The following is an 18,387-nucleotide window of genomic DNA, read 5'->3' as shown; positions in this document are numbered from 1 at the left end:
GCGAGCCGCGGGGCGGGGCCGTGCGCTGCTGGTAGGCGGATCTGGGGGCTGGTGGGGCGGGGCCTGCTGAGGGTCGCAGCCGTGCCCTGTCGATAGGCGGGGCTGGGGGCGGGGCTGGGGGCGGGCCCTGTGATCGGGCGGGGCGGGGCCTGAGCGCGGAGGCCCCTCGCGAACCCGCCGTGGGGAACTGGTCCGCGTGGGCTCGGTTTGACCGCAGCTGGCCCAGACTTCCCCGCACGCGGCCTCCGGACGCCGCACGCGCGGCGTTGTACCTGTGGGGCCCCGGCCCGCGGCTGCGCAGATAGGCGCCTCCCACGCGAGAAGCGGATGCTGTCCGAGGCCCCCGGCCGCGCAGGACGCCCCGGCGAGGGGCAGCGCCGCGGGCCTCCCACAGTGGGTCCCGGACAGCGCGGTTTGCGGTGCTTGGGCGGCTCCGTCCGTGGGGTCTTCGCACACGCAGACTTGGCCCTTCCCGAGGCCCAGGACCCCCGGCGCCCGACCGCTGTCCTCACTGCAACGGGGGACCCGCCTGCGGCCCGGGGCTGTCCCCTCGCGACCCACACCTGGGCCGCACGCCGAGCGCCCAGCTCTCCTGCGCCGTGCGCGCCACGGGTCTTGTTCAGGTGACGCTGGTGGCCTTTGAGAGCCGCGTGCACGCGGGTCACCCCTCCCAGCCGCTGGCAGCAGTCTGGGTCCCTGCCCCCGTGGGCCTAACTGTGGACAGGAGTCTGCGCAGCCGGGGACCCCACCCCAGGCCACCGAGCAGGGACCTGCAGAGGGCGGGGCTCCAGGGCCATCGCAGCAGGCGGTCCCAGGGGGCAGGAAGAGCAGGGAAGGGCCTGTCGGGGAGACGCCTGAAAGGGGCTGGGGGCTGTGGACTGTGGAGGGAAGGAGCCGGGAAACCTGTCCTGGGGGCTATGCTGGTGGGGGCACCCAGGCCACAGGGGATTCCAGGAATGGAGGGTGAGCTGGGGACCCAGCCTGAGGAGGGAGGGGCAGGCCCCTGAGATGGTGAGGGGGGAGACTCCGTCCTCAACCGGGGAGGATTGTTTGTCTAGAAGCTGTTGGTTGAGCTGCTGCGGCAGGACCCTGGGTGGACCCCAGGGTAAAGGGAGTGCAGCCAAAGCTTCAGGGGACCTCCACCCTCCAGGAGCTGTGCTCTGGGACAGACAGCACCCTGAAGAATGAGGGCTGCCTGGGGGCAGCAGGAAGGCGTCCAGGCGGAGAGCCAGAGCAGAGGCCCTGTGGCAGGTGCTCTGCAGAAGTCCTTTCCTGACGCCCGCCTGTGCTGGGAGGCCCAGAGTCACCACCCCTGCATTCCCTGTTTCCTGTGCCAGACCCCACCCCGAGCCTGCCCTCAGCCAGGCCCCTAGACCCCCTGTGCCTGGGCGCTGGGAGAGCTAGGACCCAGCCTTGTTGCCCATGAGGAGGTGGTGTCTCACTGAGCCCACTCCCCATGGTGCAAACTGCAGCTGACTTCTCAGGAAAAACAGTGTTTAAGGACATACCTTTCTCCATTTAGGAGACAGTGGAGAGCATCGAAAACGTCTTAAAAAGAAAAACCCTCATCTACCATTTCTGCCAGAACTTTGTGCTTTCTGACGCACACGTTAATTAAAATGGCGGGCAAACCATGCTTCCATCAGACCCTCCACGGACTTCCTAGAATGCCTTCCAAATCCACCAGCAGCTTCTCGCTGAAGGGGCCTTAACACTTTGAATCCCAGCCTGGACCACAGCACCTGCCGCAACGGAGCTTGTCTGCCAGGGGGACAGCTTCTTCTGTGCAGACCCCTCCACGTCTCCAGGCCTGTGGAGGCCTCCTCCCTTTCCTGTCTGTCTTGGTCAGCGTGGGCTGCCGTGACAGAAGACCACAGACTGGAGGCTTAAACCACAGGAAACATGTTTCTTACTGCTCTGGAGGATGGGAAGTAGAGATGGGGATACTGGCATGTTTGGTTCTGGTGAGGGCCTCTCCCCCCACCACTCCCTGAGGAAACCAGGACGCTGAAGTCTAACCATACTTATGGGTAAAACTGTCCCCCCAAAATTCTATGTTGACGTTCCAACCCCCAGCACCTCAGAATGTGACTTGTTTGGAGACAGTCTTTACGGAGAAAGTCAGGTTAAGGTGCGGTCACAAGGGGAGGCCTCACCCCAGCACAAGGCGCCCTTATGGAAAGGGGCTCTGGAGACAGGTACGCAGGGAGAGGCCGTGCGAAGATGAAGGCGGAGGTCAGGGCGGTGCTTTCTCAGGCCACAAGGATCACCGAGGGCTGCCGGCCGCCACGGGGATCTGGGGAGAGGTTGGGACCGGTTCTGCCTCGCAGCCTCGGAGGAGCCAGCCCTGCAACCAGATCTTAGACTTCTTCACTCTGAGCCTGTCCATGAGTAACTGCCGAAGCACAGTGGGTATTGATTCTGGGGCTTAAACACATTTAGCAAGCTGGTGTATTTGCAGATGCAGGACCTGTGAGCCAGGGGGCTAGCTGGTGCATGTCACATGTGCCTAGACCCTCCATGCAACGGTTCTTAGGGGTCCTAGTTTTCCTGCCATCCGACTGACCAAGCCTTCCCTTTCACAAGGCGTATGTCCTGTTTAAGCACCTGCCTCCCCTGAGGTCTTAAAGAGGTTTCCATATTGGGAGGGAGTCTTTTTACCTTTTACATTTACATCTGTGAGCCAGCCAAGACTGATCTGGGGGTGTCGTGTGAGGTGGGGTCCAGCTGCTTGTTGGGGGTGCTTTTCCCCACAGCTCTGGGAACCTCTGCCACAAGGCAGAGAACCAAGTAAGCACAGGGCTGGAGCTTGTACAGGTTTCAGGCAGCCTGAAGCCAATGGGGATGTTTTTTTTTTTTTTAGACGGAGTCTTGCTCTTGTTGCCCAGGCTGGAGTGCAGTGGTGCGATCTCGGCTCACTGCGACCTCCGCCTCCCGGGTTCAAGCGATTCTCCTGCCTCAGCCTCCCGAGTAGCTGGGACTACAGGCACGTGCCTCCACACCTGGCTAATTTTGTATTTTTAGTAGAGATGGGGTTTCTCCATGTTAGTCAGGCTAGTCTCGAACTCCTGACCTCGTGATCCACCTGCCTCAGCCTTCCAAAGTGTTGGGATTACAGGCATGAGCCACCATGCCCGGTCTGCATTTCTTCTTAAATAGATCCCCATCAGCAGTCGGGAGTTTGAGACCAGCCTCACCAACATGGAGAAACCCTGTCTCTACTAAAAATACAAAATTAGCCGGGCATGGTGGCACGTGCCTCTAATCCCAGCTACTTAGGAGGCTGAGGCAGGAGAATCGCTTGAACTTGGGGAGTGGAGGTTGCAGTGAGCCACGATCGTGCCACTGCACTCCAGCCTGGGCAACAAGAGCGAAACTCCATCTCAAAAAAAAAAAAAAAAAAAAAAAAAAGACAGAAAAATAGAAAAGAAAAACAACAAAGAAATGCAAAATAACTATTATAAAATTAGATGCTGGCCGGGCACAGTGGCTCACGCCTGTAATCCCAACACTTTGGAGGTGGAGGCAGGCGGATGGCCTGAGGTCAGGAGTTGGAGACCAGCCTGGCCAACATGGCTAAACCCCGTCTCTACTAAAAATATAAAAATTAGCCGGGCGTGGTGGTGTGTGCCTGTAATTCCAGCTACTTGGGAGGCTGAGACAGATGAAACACTTGAACCCAGAAGGTGGAGGATGCAGTGAGCTGAGATTGCACCACCGCACTCCAGCCTGGGTAACAGCAAGACCTCTGTCTCAAAAAAAGAAAAAAATAAGACCGGGCGTGGTGGCTCACACCTGTAATCCCAGCACTTTGGGAGGCCGAGGCAGGTGAATCACAAGGTCAGGAGTTCGAGACCAGCCTGGCCAACGTGGTGAAACCCTGTCTCTACTAAAAATACAAAAAATTAGCTGGGCATGCTGGTGGGCACCTGTAATCCCAGCTACTTGGGAGGCTGAGGCAGGAGAATCGCTTGAACCCGGGAGGCAGAGGTTGCAGTGAGCCAAGATTGTGCCGCTGCATTCCAGCCTGGGGGACAGTGCGAGACTCTGTCTCAAAAAAAATAAAATAAAAAGAATAAAATAAAATTAGATGCAAGAAGAAATAATAAATTAAGCATTTCTTAAAACTTGACTAATAGCACAAGCACCACAAAATCCAGAAAATACCGAGATTTTTTATTCATAACAGCTTGCTAGGATACCCTCTCATCCACTTTTTTATTGTCTCTTTTTACAATTTTGCAATATCATTTTCCAAAGAGAAAAGAGGAAGCTGAAAGGTAATCCTCAGGCCCACTAGCATGGCTGGTTTTTTAAAGTGTGATTTGCTTTACAGAAATGTACTGATGACTGGTTACATGATCCACATGGTGAAGCCTGTTGTGAAATTTGGATAAAACTTGCTCAGGCTTCTCTCCTCTGCAGGCTGGCCAGGTTCAGGTGCTGCCTTTTTTCCCCAGGTGCTGACCCAAGGCGCCCTCTGGAATGGGCCGTATCCACCAGCTTCTCCTGAGGCTGGTGTGAGGGTCCCACATTCTCTCGTTGATGTAGGTATTTCCTGTTAAATCAGCAAAATCTTTCCTCCTCTTCCAGAAGTTCCTGTGAGTCACTCCTCTGTGTTAATTGCCATGGGTGTTGCTGGAAGCTGTTTCTACCCCAGGACGTCTGGAAGGAAGTGGCCGGGAAGGGCATGGTGGAGGCCGCTGACCCCGCCGACGTCTCCACAGCTAAACGTCCCCCTGCCAGGCCCCAAAGTGCCCACTGCCTCTCCAGTGCCAGCCCAGCAAGAGAGGAAGCAGAGATGGGGTGGGAGCCCTGTGGTTAAGGAATTTTGGCTTAGCAACTTTTATAAAACTGTGTGCTGCCCTTGGAAGGGGATCTACCAGCTTCCCGTGAATCCGTCCCACTGTGTGGACCTGCTGTGCCAGTGCCATGACGTGGACCAGCCTGGCACAAGCCCTCTGCAAGTCCGCATGTTGGCAGCACCACATTCCCTCCCGAGGCAAAGCTACTGGCCCCTTCTAGCTTCCAGAGCTGATATCTGATAGCCTTTGTTCTAAAATTTGTACCTGGGCTTAGTTTTAGTCAGGTGCGGTGAGGTGGCAGACATGGAGATAACTTCCTGCAAAGAAGATACATTACATTTCCCAAGAGAAGGGGGCACAGCACACAGGGCCATGGAGTGGTGGGGAGACCCAGTTCATGGGGGCTCTGCAGGAAGGGCAAATGAGGCAGGGTGGACACTGCCAGGTGAGATCAGGACGGGGTTGGAGTTGGGGCGACTTCCCTGGGCCCTGGGCTCGGCAGCCCCTGGTTGGCCAGTACCTCGCCCTGGGGTGACTGAGGGCAGGGACACTGGCTTGGTGTGAGTGTGACAAGGAGGCACCTGTGGGCTCTGGGAGGGGTGATCTCTCCAGGATCAAGACCCCCAAGGCCAGTGCATTAAGAATACAGAAAATAGGCCGGGTGCGGTGGCTCATGCCTGTAATCCCAGCACTTTGGGAGGCCGAGGCGGGCGGATCACGAGGTCAGGAGATCGAGACCACGGTGAAACCCCGTCTCTATTAAAAATACAAAAAAATTAGCCGGGCGTGGTGGCGGGCGCCTGTAGTCCCAGCTACTCGGAGAGGCTGAGGCAGGAGAATGGCGTGAACCCGGGAGGCGGAGCTTGCAGTGAGCCAAGATTGCGCCACTGCACTCCAGCCTGGGTGACAGAGCAAGACTCCGTCTCAAAAAAAAAAAAAAATATAGTCAGGACGGACAGGAAGTAAAGAGAAAAAAATTCTACACACCTTGAGATATAAGCCAGATTTTTAAGACGAAAACCAAGATTTTGTTTAAGAAAAAAAAGAAGGAGGGATTACGCAGCACACAGGGGCCATCCTGGGGGGCAGCTTCCCTCCCCTCCTTCCCTCTTATCAGCCAGAGATAGAAACTGAAAACCAGGGTTTAGGGCAGATCAAAGCCTAAACAGAAAGAAGGGATGGGGGTGGGGAGAAAGGAAAAACAGTAACTGCCTAGATACAAGCAGAGAAAACAAAGGCCTAATTTTGCCTGTTCTTTTACCAGGAAAAAATTACGGGTGCCTCACAGTGGGTTTTCACGATCTCGAGGCTGCCGTCGCCCCTTAGGCCCCACACCCTGCACCCAGCAGGGTCTCAACCAGCGACTCCCCAGTCAGCAACCGGCCAGCGTGCGCCACGCACACGCGGCCTCTGCTCCACTCAGGGCCTGTTCAGCCACCTGGGAACCGCAGTTCACCACCACCTCCAAGGACACAGCCCACCTTTTCCAGGCTGCACCGGGACCTCCGCAGGTACTCAGGAGACTGAGGTGGGAGGCCTGCTTGAGCCTGGGAGGTCGAGGCTGCAGGGAGTCGTGATCATGCCACTGCACTCCAGCCTGGGGGACAGAGCAAGCCCCTGTCTAAAAACAAAACAAATTAAAATCTGCAGGCACTCTCGTTAGTGCCCTCAGAGACTCCACTGCAGAGGCACTGGCAGCCTCTTCTTAGCCGACTGGCGTCTCTCAGCCACTGCTGACAGCCATAAGCTGCCCAGCGGCTTCTGATGTGAGAACCAGGGAGAGCTTGGCCTTGTGCTGTCCACTCTTTTTGAGATGGAGTCTCGCTCTGTCGCCCAGGCTGGAGTGCAGTGGCGTGATCTCAGCTCGCTGCAAGCTTGGTGCACCTCCCGGGTTCACGCCATGCTCCTGCCTCAGCCTCCCGAGTAGCTGAGACTACAGGCACCCGCCACCATGCCCGGCTAATTTTTTGTATTTTTAGTAGAGACGAGTTTTCACCATGTTAGCCAGGATGGTCTCAATCTCCTGACCTCGTGATCTGCCCATCTTGGCCTCCCAAGGTGCTGGGATTACAGGCGTGAGCCACCACGCCGGGCCCAGTGCCGTCCACTCTTAAAACCACAAGTGACTGGCTGACCCCAGGCTCTCCTGGGACAGAGGCTGTCACAGACCCTGAACCTCTGGCCCCATCCCCAGCTGCCTGTGTGCACTGGGTCACAGGACCAGCACCCCACAAGCTCAGCTTGGCCTCAGAGAGGCCTCTCTAGGCAGGATGGAGGCAAAGCTGCCCCTTGCTGTCTTCCACCTGTGGGAGGGGGCGGCTTCCCCTGTCCTCGGTGGCTTGCCGGATGCCAAGTGTGGGAGGAGGTCACCTCCCGTAGACCCCTGGGCTGCCTGGAAAGCCCTGTGGGACCCTCTGAGCGCAGAGAAATGGGGGCATGCGTGAGGGTACGGTGCTGCTGGCCACGCTGCCCGGGGAGCCCAGTGGACGGCTGCTGCTCCACCCCTGCCCGGATGCCCCCGGTGAAAGGCGGACCTGGAAGCAACGTGCCAGGCATGGTCTCAGCCCTGAGTGCCTCCGCCGACCAGTGGCCTCTTCCCCACGTTTATTATAAGCCATTGGGCCATTACCCAAAAGGTGTCCCCTGCAGGGTAGAGACCTGTGTGAATCTCTTGCCTCACAGAGCCGCAAAATCTAAATCACAATCGCACATGTCTCTACACACAGCAAGGCCTTCCTCCTGGCCTGTCATGGCCGGGTCCGTGTGTCTCCCCACACCACACTGAAACAAACCCTGGGGACATGTTTTAGAACAATCTTTCAATCTCTCCTGGGGCCGTTACAGCCTCCTCTGTGTCAAATCCCCCTCCGTCTCCCCTGTATAGGAACACTGGGATTACACTCAGGGCCCGCCTGGATAACCAGAATCATCTCCACGTCTTGGATGCTTCACGGAACCACGCCTGCAGGCACTCGCCACGTGAGGCGACAGGCACAGGCCTGGACAGGACGGAGGGCGGCTTCGGGAGGCTTCCTCCCCTCTCACTTCACTTTACCCTCACAGCACCTGTGCCGCTCTTGCTATAAATCCTAATTCCCCAGAAATATGTGAAACCCTGTAACACGATTGTTTTATGCGTTCCGATTCATTAGGTTTATACACAAGATACCCTTTCTGTTGCTTTTGTTGGGGCTCAGAAAGTGACACCCGGAGTGAAGGCCTTGGAAGCCAGGCCTTCTCCTGCCTCCTGTCTCTGGCCCCTCATTGTCCCAGGCAGGTCGTAGAAACCCGAACCCCTTTTCCCCAAAGCCAGCCATAAACCTAAAAGTATGACTCTAATAACTTTCCTCTGTCTTTCTGTGTAAAAACTGGCCATAAAGGAATTCTCTGGCCTGCCTTGTTTGACTGCAGGTGGTCAGACCCCTATTCCGGGGCGTTGTGACCCCACCCAGCAGGAAGGAGAGCTGCAGAGACAGGCCTCCAGGAACCGAAGCAAACGGGCCTCGCTGGGCCCCCCGGGAGTCTGTTAGCTTGTCAGGTCTTAACCTTTCGTCCAATCCTATTTCCAGATTCACAGAACCTGAGTATAAAAATGCAGTTTCCCCTGTGCCTTTAGGTCTTTGCTCTGAAAGCTCCTGTGTCACATAAAACTACAATCCAAGAAATCTGTGTACCAATTGAGTGAAACTTCAGAGAGACAGAGAAAGTTTTCCCTTCCCCCCTGCCTTCTTCACTTCTTCCTGCACCTCTGAGCTGGGATTTGGGACACCCTTCCTGCTACTTGAAGAACACCGATTAATATTGTCTTTTCTTTTTGAAACAGGTTATTGCTCTGTTGCCCTGGCTGGAGTGCAGTGACGCCATCTTGGCTCACTGCAGCCTCTGCCTCCCGGGTTAAAGCAATTCTCCTGCCGCAGCCTCTCAAGTAGCTGGGATTACAGGGATGCGCCACCACACCCGGCTAATTTTTTTTGTATTTTTGTGGAAATGGGGTTTCACCATGTTGGCCAGGCTGGTCTCAAACTCCTGACCTCAGGTGACCTTCGCTGATGCCTGTAATCCCAGCACTTTGCGAGGCTGAGGCGGGTGGATTGCCTGAGGTCAGGAGTTTGAGACCAGCCTGGCCAACATGGTGAAACCCCATCTCTACTAAAAATACAAAGAATTAGCTGGGCATGGTGGCAGGCACCTGTAATCCCAGCTACTGGGGAGGCTGAGGCAGGAAAATCGCTTGAACCTGGGAGGCGGAGCTTGCAGTGAGCTGAGATTGCGCCATTGCACTCCAGCCTGGGCGACAGAGCGAGACTCCATCTCAAAAAAAAAAACAAACAAAAAAACAAACTATCAGCTACTACCCCTTCAAATACCGTTTCTGCCCCGTTCACCCCATTATTTCTGGCTGGGAATCCAATTACACTGTTAGACCTTTTTTTTTACCACGTCTGTTCCGGAGTGTCCGTTATTTTTCTCTCCGTGTTTGAAGATGCATTTTTTTTTACAACCTATCTTCCAGTTCTTTAATTCTCTCTTTAGTTGGATTTTTTTTTTTCCCCAGACAGGGTCTCACTCTGTCGCCCAGGCTGGAGTGCAGTGGTGTGATCTCTGCTCACTGCAACCTCCGCCTTCTGGGTTCAAGCAAAATTCTCCTGCCTCAGCCTCCTGAGTAGCTGGGATTACAGACGCATGCCACCACGCCCGGCTAATTTCTGTATTTTTGGTAGAGATAGGGTTTCACCATGTTGGCCAGGCTGGTCTCGAACTCCTGACCTCAGGTGATCCGCCCGCCTCAGCCTACCAAAGTGCTGGGATTATAGGCATGAGCCACCTTGCTCAGCCTAGTTGGATTTAATGTGCTGTTAAACCAATTCGTTATGTTATCAGCTTTATTGAGATATGATTTACATACAATAAAATGAAGCAAGTTCAAGTGTATCATTCAATAAATTTTTACTGTTTCATGAGGTTTTAATATTTTTTCAATGTTTTCGTTTTGAAAAATTTCAAACTCACAGAAAAGTTGCAATAACAGTACATAGTTTTCACCCAAGTTCACCAATTGTTAATATTTTGCTACCTTTGCTTTTATCTCAGTCTCTGTATGTAATCTAAATTATTGTTTTTGCTTTAACTTCCAGAGCAATTTTGGTTACAAATCTAATGATTCTTCACCTCTAAACACTTCAGCATGGATCACAAATGAACAAAAAGTCTCCATTCACAACTGTGATGCAGTCATTGATTCATTTAATAATTCCGGCGTTTGGCCGTCGCAGTGGCTCACGCCTATAATCCCAGCACTTTGGGAGGCCGAGGCAGGTGGATCATTTGAGGTCAGGAGGTAGAGACCAGCCTGGCCAAGATGGTGAAACCCTGTCTCTACTGAAAATACAAAAATTAGCTGGGTGCGGTGGCTCATGCCTGTAATCCCAGCTACTCAGGAGGCTGAGGCAGAGGTTGCAATGAGCTGAGATCGCACCACTGCACTCCAGCCTGGGCGACAGAGTGAGACTTCGTCTAAAAAAACAAAACAAGAAAAAATTCTGGAGTTTATCACTGGCAGAATTTTGTTGCACAATATACAAGGCATATTCCAAATGTGAATGTCCCCATCAGGCACTTTATAATTTTTCCTGACCCGGATCCATTCCAGCACCGTGCAGTGAGGACTTCTGTCTGTTTTTGTTTTGTTTCACCTTCCTCCAGGGAAGGTGTACTTTTCTGTCCGCAGGTGTCCAGGTGAGCGGCTCACCTTAATTCTCTCAGGGCTTGAGGTGATTTAAGGCTGGCTTCAGTCCCAGCAAAGACAATTCTGTTTCTGGTTCACCTTTGCTTTTAGGGGATAGAACTTTGGGGTCCCAAGAAAAGCCCAAAGTCTTTAGCAGGCCCCCCTGCCTGAGCCTCGACTTTTGTCCTGCGGCCACAGTTTGAGGAACGCGGCAGCGTGTCGCCATGTCTTGTGTGGCTGGGATACGCTGCAGGGGTGTGGAGTCGCGGCCCCAAAGCTGGCCCCGCCCCGTCCCGGCTTGGCCCTGCAGAGCCCCGCGGCCTCAGAGCTCCCGGTGCCCTGGACGGTTCCGTGCAGCGCTCTCCAGTGCTGATGGTTGCTCTCAGGAGGCGGCTGGTCTGAAACAATTCAGTTTCCAGTGCGTGTCCTGCGCCACGGTGTAGGGCTGGTGGTTCCTTGCTGTTTTTTTCAGTTCTGTGACGCTTTGAGGAATTGTTTTTAAAGCGGTTTATCTACCATTTTAGTTGTTTTCTCTGGGGTCGTTGGACTGAGGGTCTTACCTCGCTGTTCCTGGAGACGGTTCTGTACTGGCATGGTTTTTCTCGCCTTTCCCTCCCTTTCTTACCTTTTAGTTTTTTATTGAATTTTATTTTTTTGTATTATGTTTTTCCTCCTTGCTAATTTGGAATATATACACACTATTTCACTTTTAAATGGCTAATCACTTTTAATGCAGTTTCAACATAAGAAGACCTAATGTTAAGCAATATTTTAACCCCTCTCCCCAAAATAAAAAGACCCACAACACTGTAACTCTAATTATCCTTCTCCCAACTTACAGAGGATTATTGTCCAGGATTTTCGTTTTATTAGTAGACTGTTCTTTTTTCTTTTCTTTTTTTAGAGATGGGGTCTCATTTTGTCAACCAGGCTGGAATGTAGTGGTGTGATCACGGCTGGTCTCAGCCTTGAACTCCTAAGCTTAAGCAATCTCCCACTTCAATTTCGTGGGTAGCTGGGCCTCACAGCCATGTACCATCGCATCTGGCTAAATTTTTTTTTTTTGTACAGATAGGGTCTTGGTACGTTGCCCAGGCCGATTTCAAACTCCAGGCCTCAAGTGATCCTCCCGTGTTGGCCTGCAATTCCAAAGTGCTGGGACTGCAGCTGTGAGCCACCGCACCCAGCCTGTTCTTTCCATTATTATTTTTATACAATGTTTGCTTGGATTCACACATGCATACCGGACTACAGTTGTCCCATGGTATCCTTGGAGTGTGGATTCCAGGACCCTCACAGATACCAACATTTGCAGGTGCTCAGGTACTTGATATAAAACGGCGTAGTATTTGCACATGACCTACGCACATCCGACTGTGTACTTTAAATCAAGATTACTTATAATCCCTAAAACAATGTAAATGCTCTGTAAATAGCTGTTATACTGTATTGTTTTAAAATGTGTATTATTTTGTATTGCTTTGGCTTAAATGTTCAGTCTGCATGGCTGAATCCATGGATCCGAAGCCAAGCGTAAGGAGGGCCCAGTGTGCTCTTCCGGGGTAATTCTCCTTCCTGCTAAAGCGCACGCTTTACTCAGGAGGTTGGGGTGAGAAGATCGCCGGAGCCCCAGAGATAGAGGTTGCAGTGAGCTGAGATCGCGCCACTGCACCTCAGCCTGGGCGACAAAGCAAGACTCTGTCTCAAAAACTCACAAAAACAGAAAAACAAGACAGTAATGGCTCAACTCACATAGCAGCAATGGGCCAAGCGTTCTTCTGAGCACTTTCCAAGTCATCGGTCCTCAGAGCAACCCCTGAAGCCTGCAAGGAAGCGGGGCTCCAAGCCCCGCCGGGCTCCCCGAGTCTCCCCAGCCCCTCCCACCCGGCCAGCGCCCCCCTCACCAAGGCCCCGCCCCGCGGCGGCGGTCACGTGGGGTGCGCGCCCAGACTCCGACCCGGAGGCGGAACCCGCAGGGCAGCCCGAAGCCCCGCAGTACCCGATCGCGCCCGGCCATGCGTCCTCTAAGCCCCCGCGCCGCGCTGCTCGCGCTCCTGGCCTCGCTCCTGGCCGCGCCCCCGGTGGCCCCGACCGAGGCCCCGCACCTGGTGCGGGTGGACGCGGCCCGCGCGCTGTGGCCCCTGCGGCGCTTCTGGAGGAGCACAGGCTTCTGGTGAGCGCGCCGCGCGCCCGCCCGCGGCCCCGGACCCCCTGGCCGCACGGGGAGAACTCGGGCGCCCCCTGACTGCGCACTGTGAGAGCTTCAGAGACCGGAGGCCCTGGCTCTCCCGGGCCCGCCCCCCGCCGTGTTTGGGGGTGGGCTCTCCAGCTGAGTGGGCGCCGGGGCGTGAGTCTGGGCCGCCCCCTGCAGCCCAGGCCGATGCCCAGGATCCTGCTCTTTGAGGTAAACCAGGAGTCTCCCCTGGGAGTGGACGGCCCTGCAGCGGGACCTGGCCTGCCTGTCCCATTCCCTCCACCTAGAGCTGAGGTACCCGCCCGCCTGGCAGGGCCAAGGCCAGGGCCGGCGTTGGCCCCTCGTCTTACTGCTGCTCCGGTTCCCCATGAAGATGGGACCTCCCGACATTCCTGGCCCTAAGGGTCATTTTATTGGTCACTGAACGCACGCGCAGCGCCTGGATCCCGCGCCCGGGCAGTCCTGGGCTTGAACGTGTGTGTCAGCCGCGCTGCCAGCCATGCTGAGGCTCGGGACTGAGCTGCCCCTTTGTTCTCCCCAGCCCCCCGCTGCCACACAGCCAGGCTGACCAGTACCTCCTCAGCTGGGACCAGCAGCTCAACCTCGCCTATGTGGGCGCCGTCCCTCACCGCGGCATCGAGCAGGTCCGGACCCACTGGCTGCTGGAGCTTGTCACCACCAGGTGGGCGACGGGCAGGGCCTGGGCGTCCCAGAGCCCCTTACAGAGGCACAGATGGGAGGGGCAGGGCTGGAGGCTGCTCGGAAGACCCCTTGTTCCCCCACTTTCCGCCGAAGCACCCTGTTGGGGAGAGTGTGTCCTTGCTGGCTGTGTTGGGGTGAGGGCTGTGTGCGGGGGGGAGCCCCTGCATGGGGCACGGTGAGCTTCCTGCAGGTCTCCCTGGAGGCTCAGGGTTGGCTGCGCCGCACCTGGCTCCTCGTGCGCCCATGAGCATCCCTGTGTGTGTTTGCTGGCCGGGCTGGGCAGGGCCACTGCACCTGAGGGCTGAGCTGAGGTCTTACTGGTCACAGCACCCTGGGCCCTGACGCTGGTGCAGGTGGCCACCCTGCGAGGGGGAGGCACGAGGTGTGAGGGGCACTTGGGTGTGTGGGGCCTTCTGGAAACACAGAGACCCTCATGCATTTGGCCGGAGCCTCTGGCTCCTACCAGCAGGGTGGGCACCGGGCAGGCCTGAGCATAGGAAGTCCTCTTGGCACCTTGGAGGCTGCATGATGGCGGGGGACCCTTGTTCAAATAAGACGTCAACCGCGAACGTCAGGCCAGGCCCATCCCTTCTGAGCCGAGGGACGGCGCATCGGGGCCCAGCCGGCCCTGTGGGCCAGCCTGTCTCGGAGGCAGAGCTTCTTGATTTCTGAGTGTTTGGGTCCTGCGTGTGATCAGAGGGCCTCCTTTCCCAATTGGGCTTCCCTGGTTTCCCCAGGGCAGCTGTGGCGCAAGAGTGCAGCTAGCTCTTGGGCGGCTCCTCCCTGGGAAGGGTCCCCGGTGGCTTGCAGACGTCTGCCGTGGGCCCCCAAGAGGGAGCAGAGGCTGCTGGGCAGGCCTGGTCCTGCTACAGATGGGCATCAGTGGCCTCCAGCTCCCTGTGGCGGGCTCGTGCCGTCTGCACGGCGTCGTGCACACTGAGGAACAGCTGCTCCTCCTCAGCCATGTCCCTGGAGCCCTCCCCGAGGAAGCCTCCTCTGCTCAGAATGTCTCTCACAGGGGGGTTGCAGCAGGCTAGCAGCAGGCTGATGCCCAGGGCCCTGTAGTCTTGGCGCAGGTCCTGCAGCGTGGTCACACCAGCTGTGTCCAGGAACAGCAGCGGCGCGCAGTCGATGACCACTGTGTGGAAGCCGGCCGCCGCGGGCACCAGCGCAGCCCTGCTGCTAACCGGGCCCAGGACCTCGCCCTGGGCAGGGCCTCCCTCACCGACCCCCCTCTCTGAGCCCCCCTCCTTCCTCCTGGCAGCCACGCACCCTGCGTCCAGCCCCGTGAGGCTGTAGAGTGACCGCAGGAAGAAGTCCTTGTTGGCATAGTACAGCGGCCCCCCAAAGCGGAACACCCGCACGCCGGGCTCGGGGACGAGGCCCTCGAACTCTGTGGCATCCTCGTAGAAGGCCGAGTCCCCGATGCGGGCCAGCAGGGCGGTGTGTGGGCGTTGGGTGCGGCCGGCCAGGCTGAACAGCGAGAGGATGACGCCAGCCAGCAGCCCGGCCTCTGTGCTGACCAGCATACAGGTGGCCGCGGTGCCCGCCCAGATCAGCGCGTCGGCCGGGCTCATCCGCCACAGCCGCGGGAGGTCCCACACCTTGCGCAGGGCCCCCCGCAGGCTGACCACGATGACGCAGGCCAGCACGCTTCGCTGTAGGTCGTGGAACAGCGGTGCCAGCGCCAGCAGCACCAGCAGCACCACGGTGGCGCTGACCACGCTGGACAGCTGTGTCCGGCAGCCAGTGGCTGTCTTCACCAGGCTCTTGGCCAGGGCGGCGCTGGTGGCAAAGCAGTGGAGGAAGGCGGGTAGCACGTTGCAGCAGCCCACAGCCAGCAGCTCCTGGTTGGCACGCACAGAGTAGCCGTGACTGCGGGCGAACATCTCTGCCAGCGAGACGGAGAAGGCTGCGCCCACGAGGGCCAGGGCCACGGCATCCAAGGCCACACGCTGCATCAGCCTGGGCTCCGGGACCTGAGGGGGCATGAAACCCGTGGGGATGTCGCCAGCCACACTCGAGCCGAAGCGCTTGTGGAGCTGCCCGAAGTGGGACACGAGTGTGGCCACCACGATGACCAGCAGCTCCGTGGGCAGCGGCACCCTCAGGCGGTGTCGGTAGCGGTCTGAGAGCTCCTTCGCGGCTAGCAGCACCGCCAGGCACACCGTGCTGGTGACCACGTCGCACACGTTGGCCTGCCCGGCGCTACGCAGCAGGCTCAGCCATGTGAGGACCACCATGCCAGGCCCCTGGTGCCGTGGGATCCGCACGCCCAGCAGGTGTTTGAGCTGCGAGGTCAGGATGGTCACGGAGGCCCCCATAGCAAAGCCGTCGAGCAGTGGCTGTGAGAGGTAGGTGGACACGAAGCCCAGCCGGAGGACGCCCATGAGGACCTGTGGACGGAGTGCAGTCAGGCCAGCAGGCGCCTGGCGGGAGCCACGTGCCCCTCACCAGCACCTGGCGTGGCCCAACGGGTGGTGGTCATGGCACAGGACCTGACAGTTCTGTGTTGCAGCCCCCTGTGTTCCAAATCAGACTCCTCACACGGGCCTGCGTTCTGGCTCCACGCGTGCTCACGCCTGCAGACACTTGTGACATCCACAAGAGTGTCACACATGCACACAGTTGGCCATAGACACATCTAACCCTTGTCACGTGCAGCAGCCTGTTTTATTTCAGAATTAAGACCTCTGGTATCAGAAGGCAGCCCCTTCCTCCTGCTTTCTACACATGGTGCCCACTGCCCCCCATGCAGATGTGGAGCCAACGGGGGCCAAGGTGGACAGGCCATGGTGGACAGGACAAAGCAGGAGACCTTCGGGGGTGGGGAGGCCATCCCCCACCCCACCTAGGACAGAAGGCCTGGGAGGCCACATGGCCTCAGTCCGGCACCACTGAGCCACAGCCACACCTGGCCTGCTGGTCCCCACCGTGGCCCACCGGGCTGGCTCCCTGTGCCCCTCCCCTCCTGCACCCACAACCCCTCTGCGTTGGTGCCTCGCCCTGGGATGCCCCAGCATGCCCCAGCTCTGCCCAAGCCTTGCTGTCCTGGGCCAGCACCTCCTCTGCCAACCCTGTGCTTGCTCCCAGCCTTGCCCTCGTGGATGGCCAGCACCTAAGGGGGGTGCCCTGGGCCCCTCCCTGTGCCCAAGCAGGGCTCCTCACCTGGTAAAGCCCGGTCATCAGCGTGAGGGCGGTGGCGACGCGGATGGCGTAGCAGTCACGCCCGCAGTCCAGCATGGCAGCCGAGCTGTTGAGGATGCTGCCGTTGGCCCCCGGCTGCAGGCCGTCCTGGGAGGGGTCAAAGCCAGCCAGCTGGAGCTCCCGGTCCACCACCTGCCCCACCATGAGGCAAAGCAGGCTGAAGATGCCCACGGAGACGTGCTGTGAGGTGCCCATGAGGAAGTAGATGAGGTTGGCGAAGAAGGACGTATACAGGCTGTAGATGGGCTGCAGCCCGGCCAGCAATGAGTAGGCGATGGCCTGTGGCACCAGGATGATGCCGATGACCAGCCCAGACATGACGTCGCCTGCCAGGTACTCCCGCGGGCGGTACTGACGCAGCCAGCGCGTGGCGGGGAGCAGGTCCTGCACCAGCGCCCGGGCGCACAGCACGCTGCACGAACAGCTCCGCCACAGCCTGGCCTTCAGCATCTCGCGCAGACCCTGGGGTGCTGGGCGCTGCCGTCGGACCAGCACCGGCCCTCTGCCCTGCTGCAGAGGCTCAGGGGACTCGTCCATCCTGCTGTGTTAGGTCCTGTGGCCGACCTGCAGCTGAGAAGAGGGCATGGTCACAGGAGCCCCCAGATCCAGGGCCAAACGACAAGGTCCCAGGCAGCAACGGGCCCTTGGGGCGGACCCCTCGCCCACCCAGGGCCGGGGATTGGTGCTGGGCCTTCTCCCGGCAGCGCAGGTCCCAGCCCTCTGCCCGGTATGGATGGACGCCGGGCCCTTCTGGCTCCAGAATCCAGCGTGGGGTGAGATGGGATTCTGACACCAAGCCCATGCCACGGGGTGTGCTGAGGCCAGCAGTGCTGAGGGGCGGCATGGCGGGACCCTGTCCAGGCTCAGCTCCGGCCCATTGGCTCTGCAGTTCGTGGCTGAAACCCACCCTGTAGCCTCCTGAAGCTCACCTCCCCAACAGGGAGGGAACAGGCTGGGCTGCTGCCACGCACACGTGCCTCGGGTCAGAATGCCACAGTCACTGGACGCAGGTGCAGGCAAGCCTGAGTGCAGCTGCTCCGCGTCCACCTCCCTGGCTCCCCAGGTTGGCGAACGGTCCTGCTGTCCACCCCATGCCCACACCAGAGCCCTTTCTCCCCCATCCAAACCATCGCCTGCTCTCCTGGAGACATCACCCACCCCTGTCACCTGCCCTGTGGGTCCTCGGGCTGGCACAAGTCTCAGGAAGGGGCCTCCTATGTCCCTGCCAAGCTTTGTGGGTGCTGGGACCCCAAGTCTGCTGGGGGAGCAGCGCTCTAAGACACTAGCCTAGCCCATCCGCCTGGCCTTGGGACAGAATTCTGAGAATATAACTAGACGGGGGCCCCATCAGAGCCAGCTAGGAGGGGAGGAGGGTGACTGGCGTCTGTCTCCCCTGCCCAGACAGTTCTGGGACGTGAGGCGCCCTTTTTCCCAGGCTGCACCAGCTCACTGTGGAACGGCCATGACACACTGTCCCCAGGCAGCACTGAGAGGACCCAGCCCGCTGCACACAGCCACCCTGGGCCGGCAGAGCCGGAAGGGCACCTGACGTTTCCCTTGACTCAGAAAACACTGGCGTTAGGGAGGCGGTGCTTAGAGGCCTGACGGGTCTCATGTGAGGCCTTGGGTCTGTCCTGTTTGCAGGGTCCAATGTACTTTCACTTTAAACATTCTTCTCAGCGATGTTAGGCAAAGACTGCTCCCAGGACACCCTGGAGCCTGGGCTGAGCCTGCTGTTTGCACGCTGGCCCAGG

The 18,387-nt window shown here is 57.9% G+C and overlaps 2 protein-coding genes across 4 annotated transcripts in view; one reads left to right on the top strand and one right to left on the bottom strand.

The window, feature by feature from the left end:
- Window positions 1-4,129: 4,129 nt before the first annotated feature.
- On the bottom strand, window positions 4,130-17,197 carry SLC26A1 (solute carrier family 26 member 1). Of its 2 annotated transcripts, none has more exons than XM_058430336.1 (2): window positions 16,595-17,175; window positions 4,130-4,665 (listed from the first exon to the last, which is right to left on the bottom strand). In XM_058430336.1, exons 1-2 carry the CDS (start codon window positions 17,168-17,170, stop codon window positions 4,567-4,569), a joined length of 675 nt encoding a protein of 224 aa, XP_058286319.1. In that variant the 5' UTR covers window positions 17,171-17,175; the 3' UTR covers window positions 4,130-4,566. The 2 variants fall into 2 exon arrangements, with proteins under 2 accessions (XP_058286319.1, XP_031991156.1); XM_032135265.2 differs by lacking the exon at window positions 4,130-4,665 and adding an exon at window positions 13,114-15,822 and having other exon boundaries at window positions 16,595-17,197.
- IDUA (alpha-L-iduronidase) overlaps window positions 12,480-18,387 on the top strand; it is a 21,198-nt gene continuing 15,290 nt past the window's right edge. Inside the window, exons 1-2 of one of the 2 annotated variants that reach the window (XM_032135266.2) lie at window positions 12,480-12,703; window positions 13,266-13,406. In XM_032135266.2, the coding sequence (XP_031991157.1) occupies window positions 12,546-12,703; window positions 13,266-13,406 (299 nt within the window). In that variant the 5' untranslated portion in view covers window positions 12,480-12,545. Of the gene's footprint in view, window positions 12,704-13,265; window positions 13,407-17,219; window positions 17,407-18,387 lie in introns of those variants that run through there. The other variant, XM_058430337.1, reaches the window with a different exon arrangement.

This window comes from Hylobates moloch, unplaced genomic scaffold (genome assembly GCF_009828535.3).
Source record: "Hylobates moloch isolate HMO894 unplaced genomic scaffold, HMol_V3 SCAFFOLD_17, whole genome shotgun sequence".
Taxonomy (NCBI): Eukaryota; Metazoa; Chordata; class Mammalia; order Primates; family Hylobatidae; genus Hylobates; species Hylobates moloch.
This window is presented reverse-complemented; position numbering and strand designations above follow the sequence as displayed.

Bases quoted from the DNA above. Each gene is read 5' to 3' on its own strand.
- SLC26A1 (XM_032135265.2), bottom strand. From the start codon at position 17,170: ATGGACGAGTCCCCTGAGCCTCTGCAGCAGGGCAGAGGGCCGGTGCTG. The intron at 15,823-16,594 runs GTGAGGAGCCCT...CTCCGTCCACAG, and splicing joins TGATGACCGGGCTTTACCAG to GTCCTCATGGGCGTCCTCCG.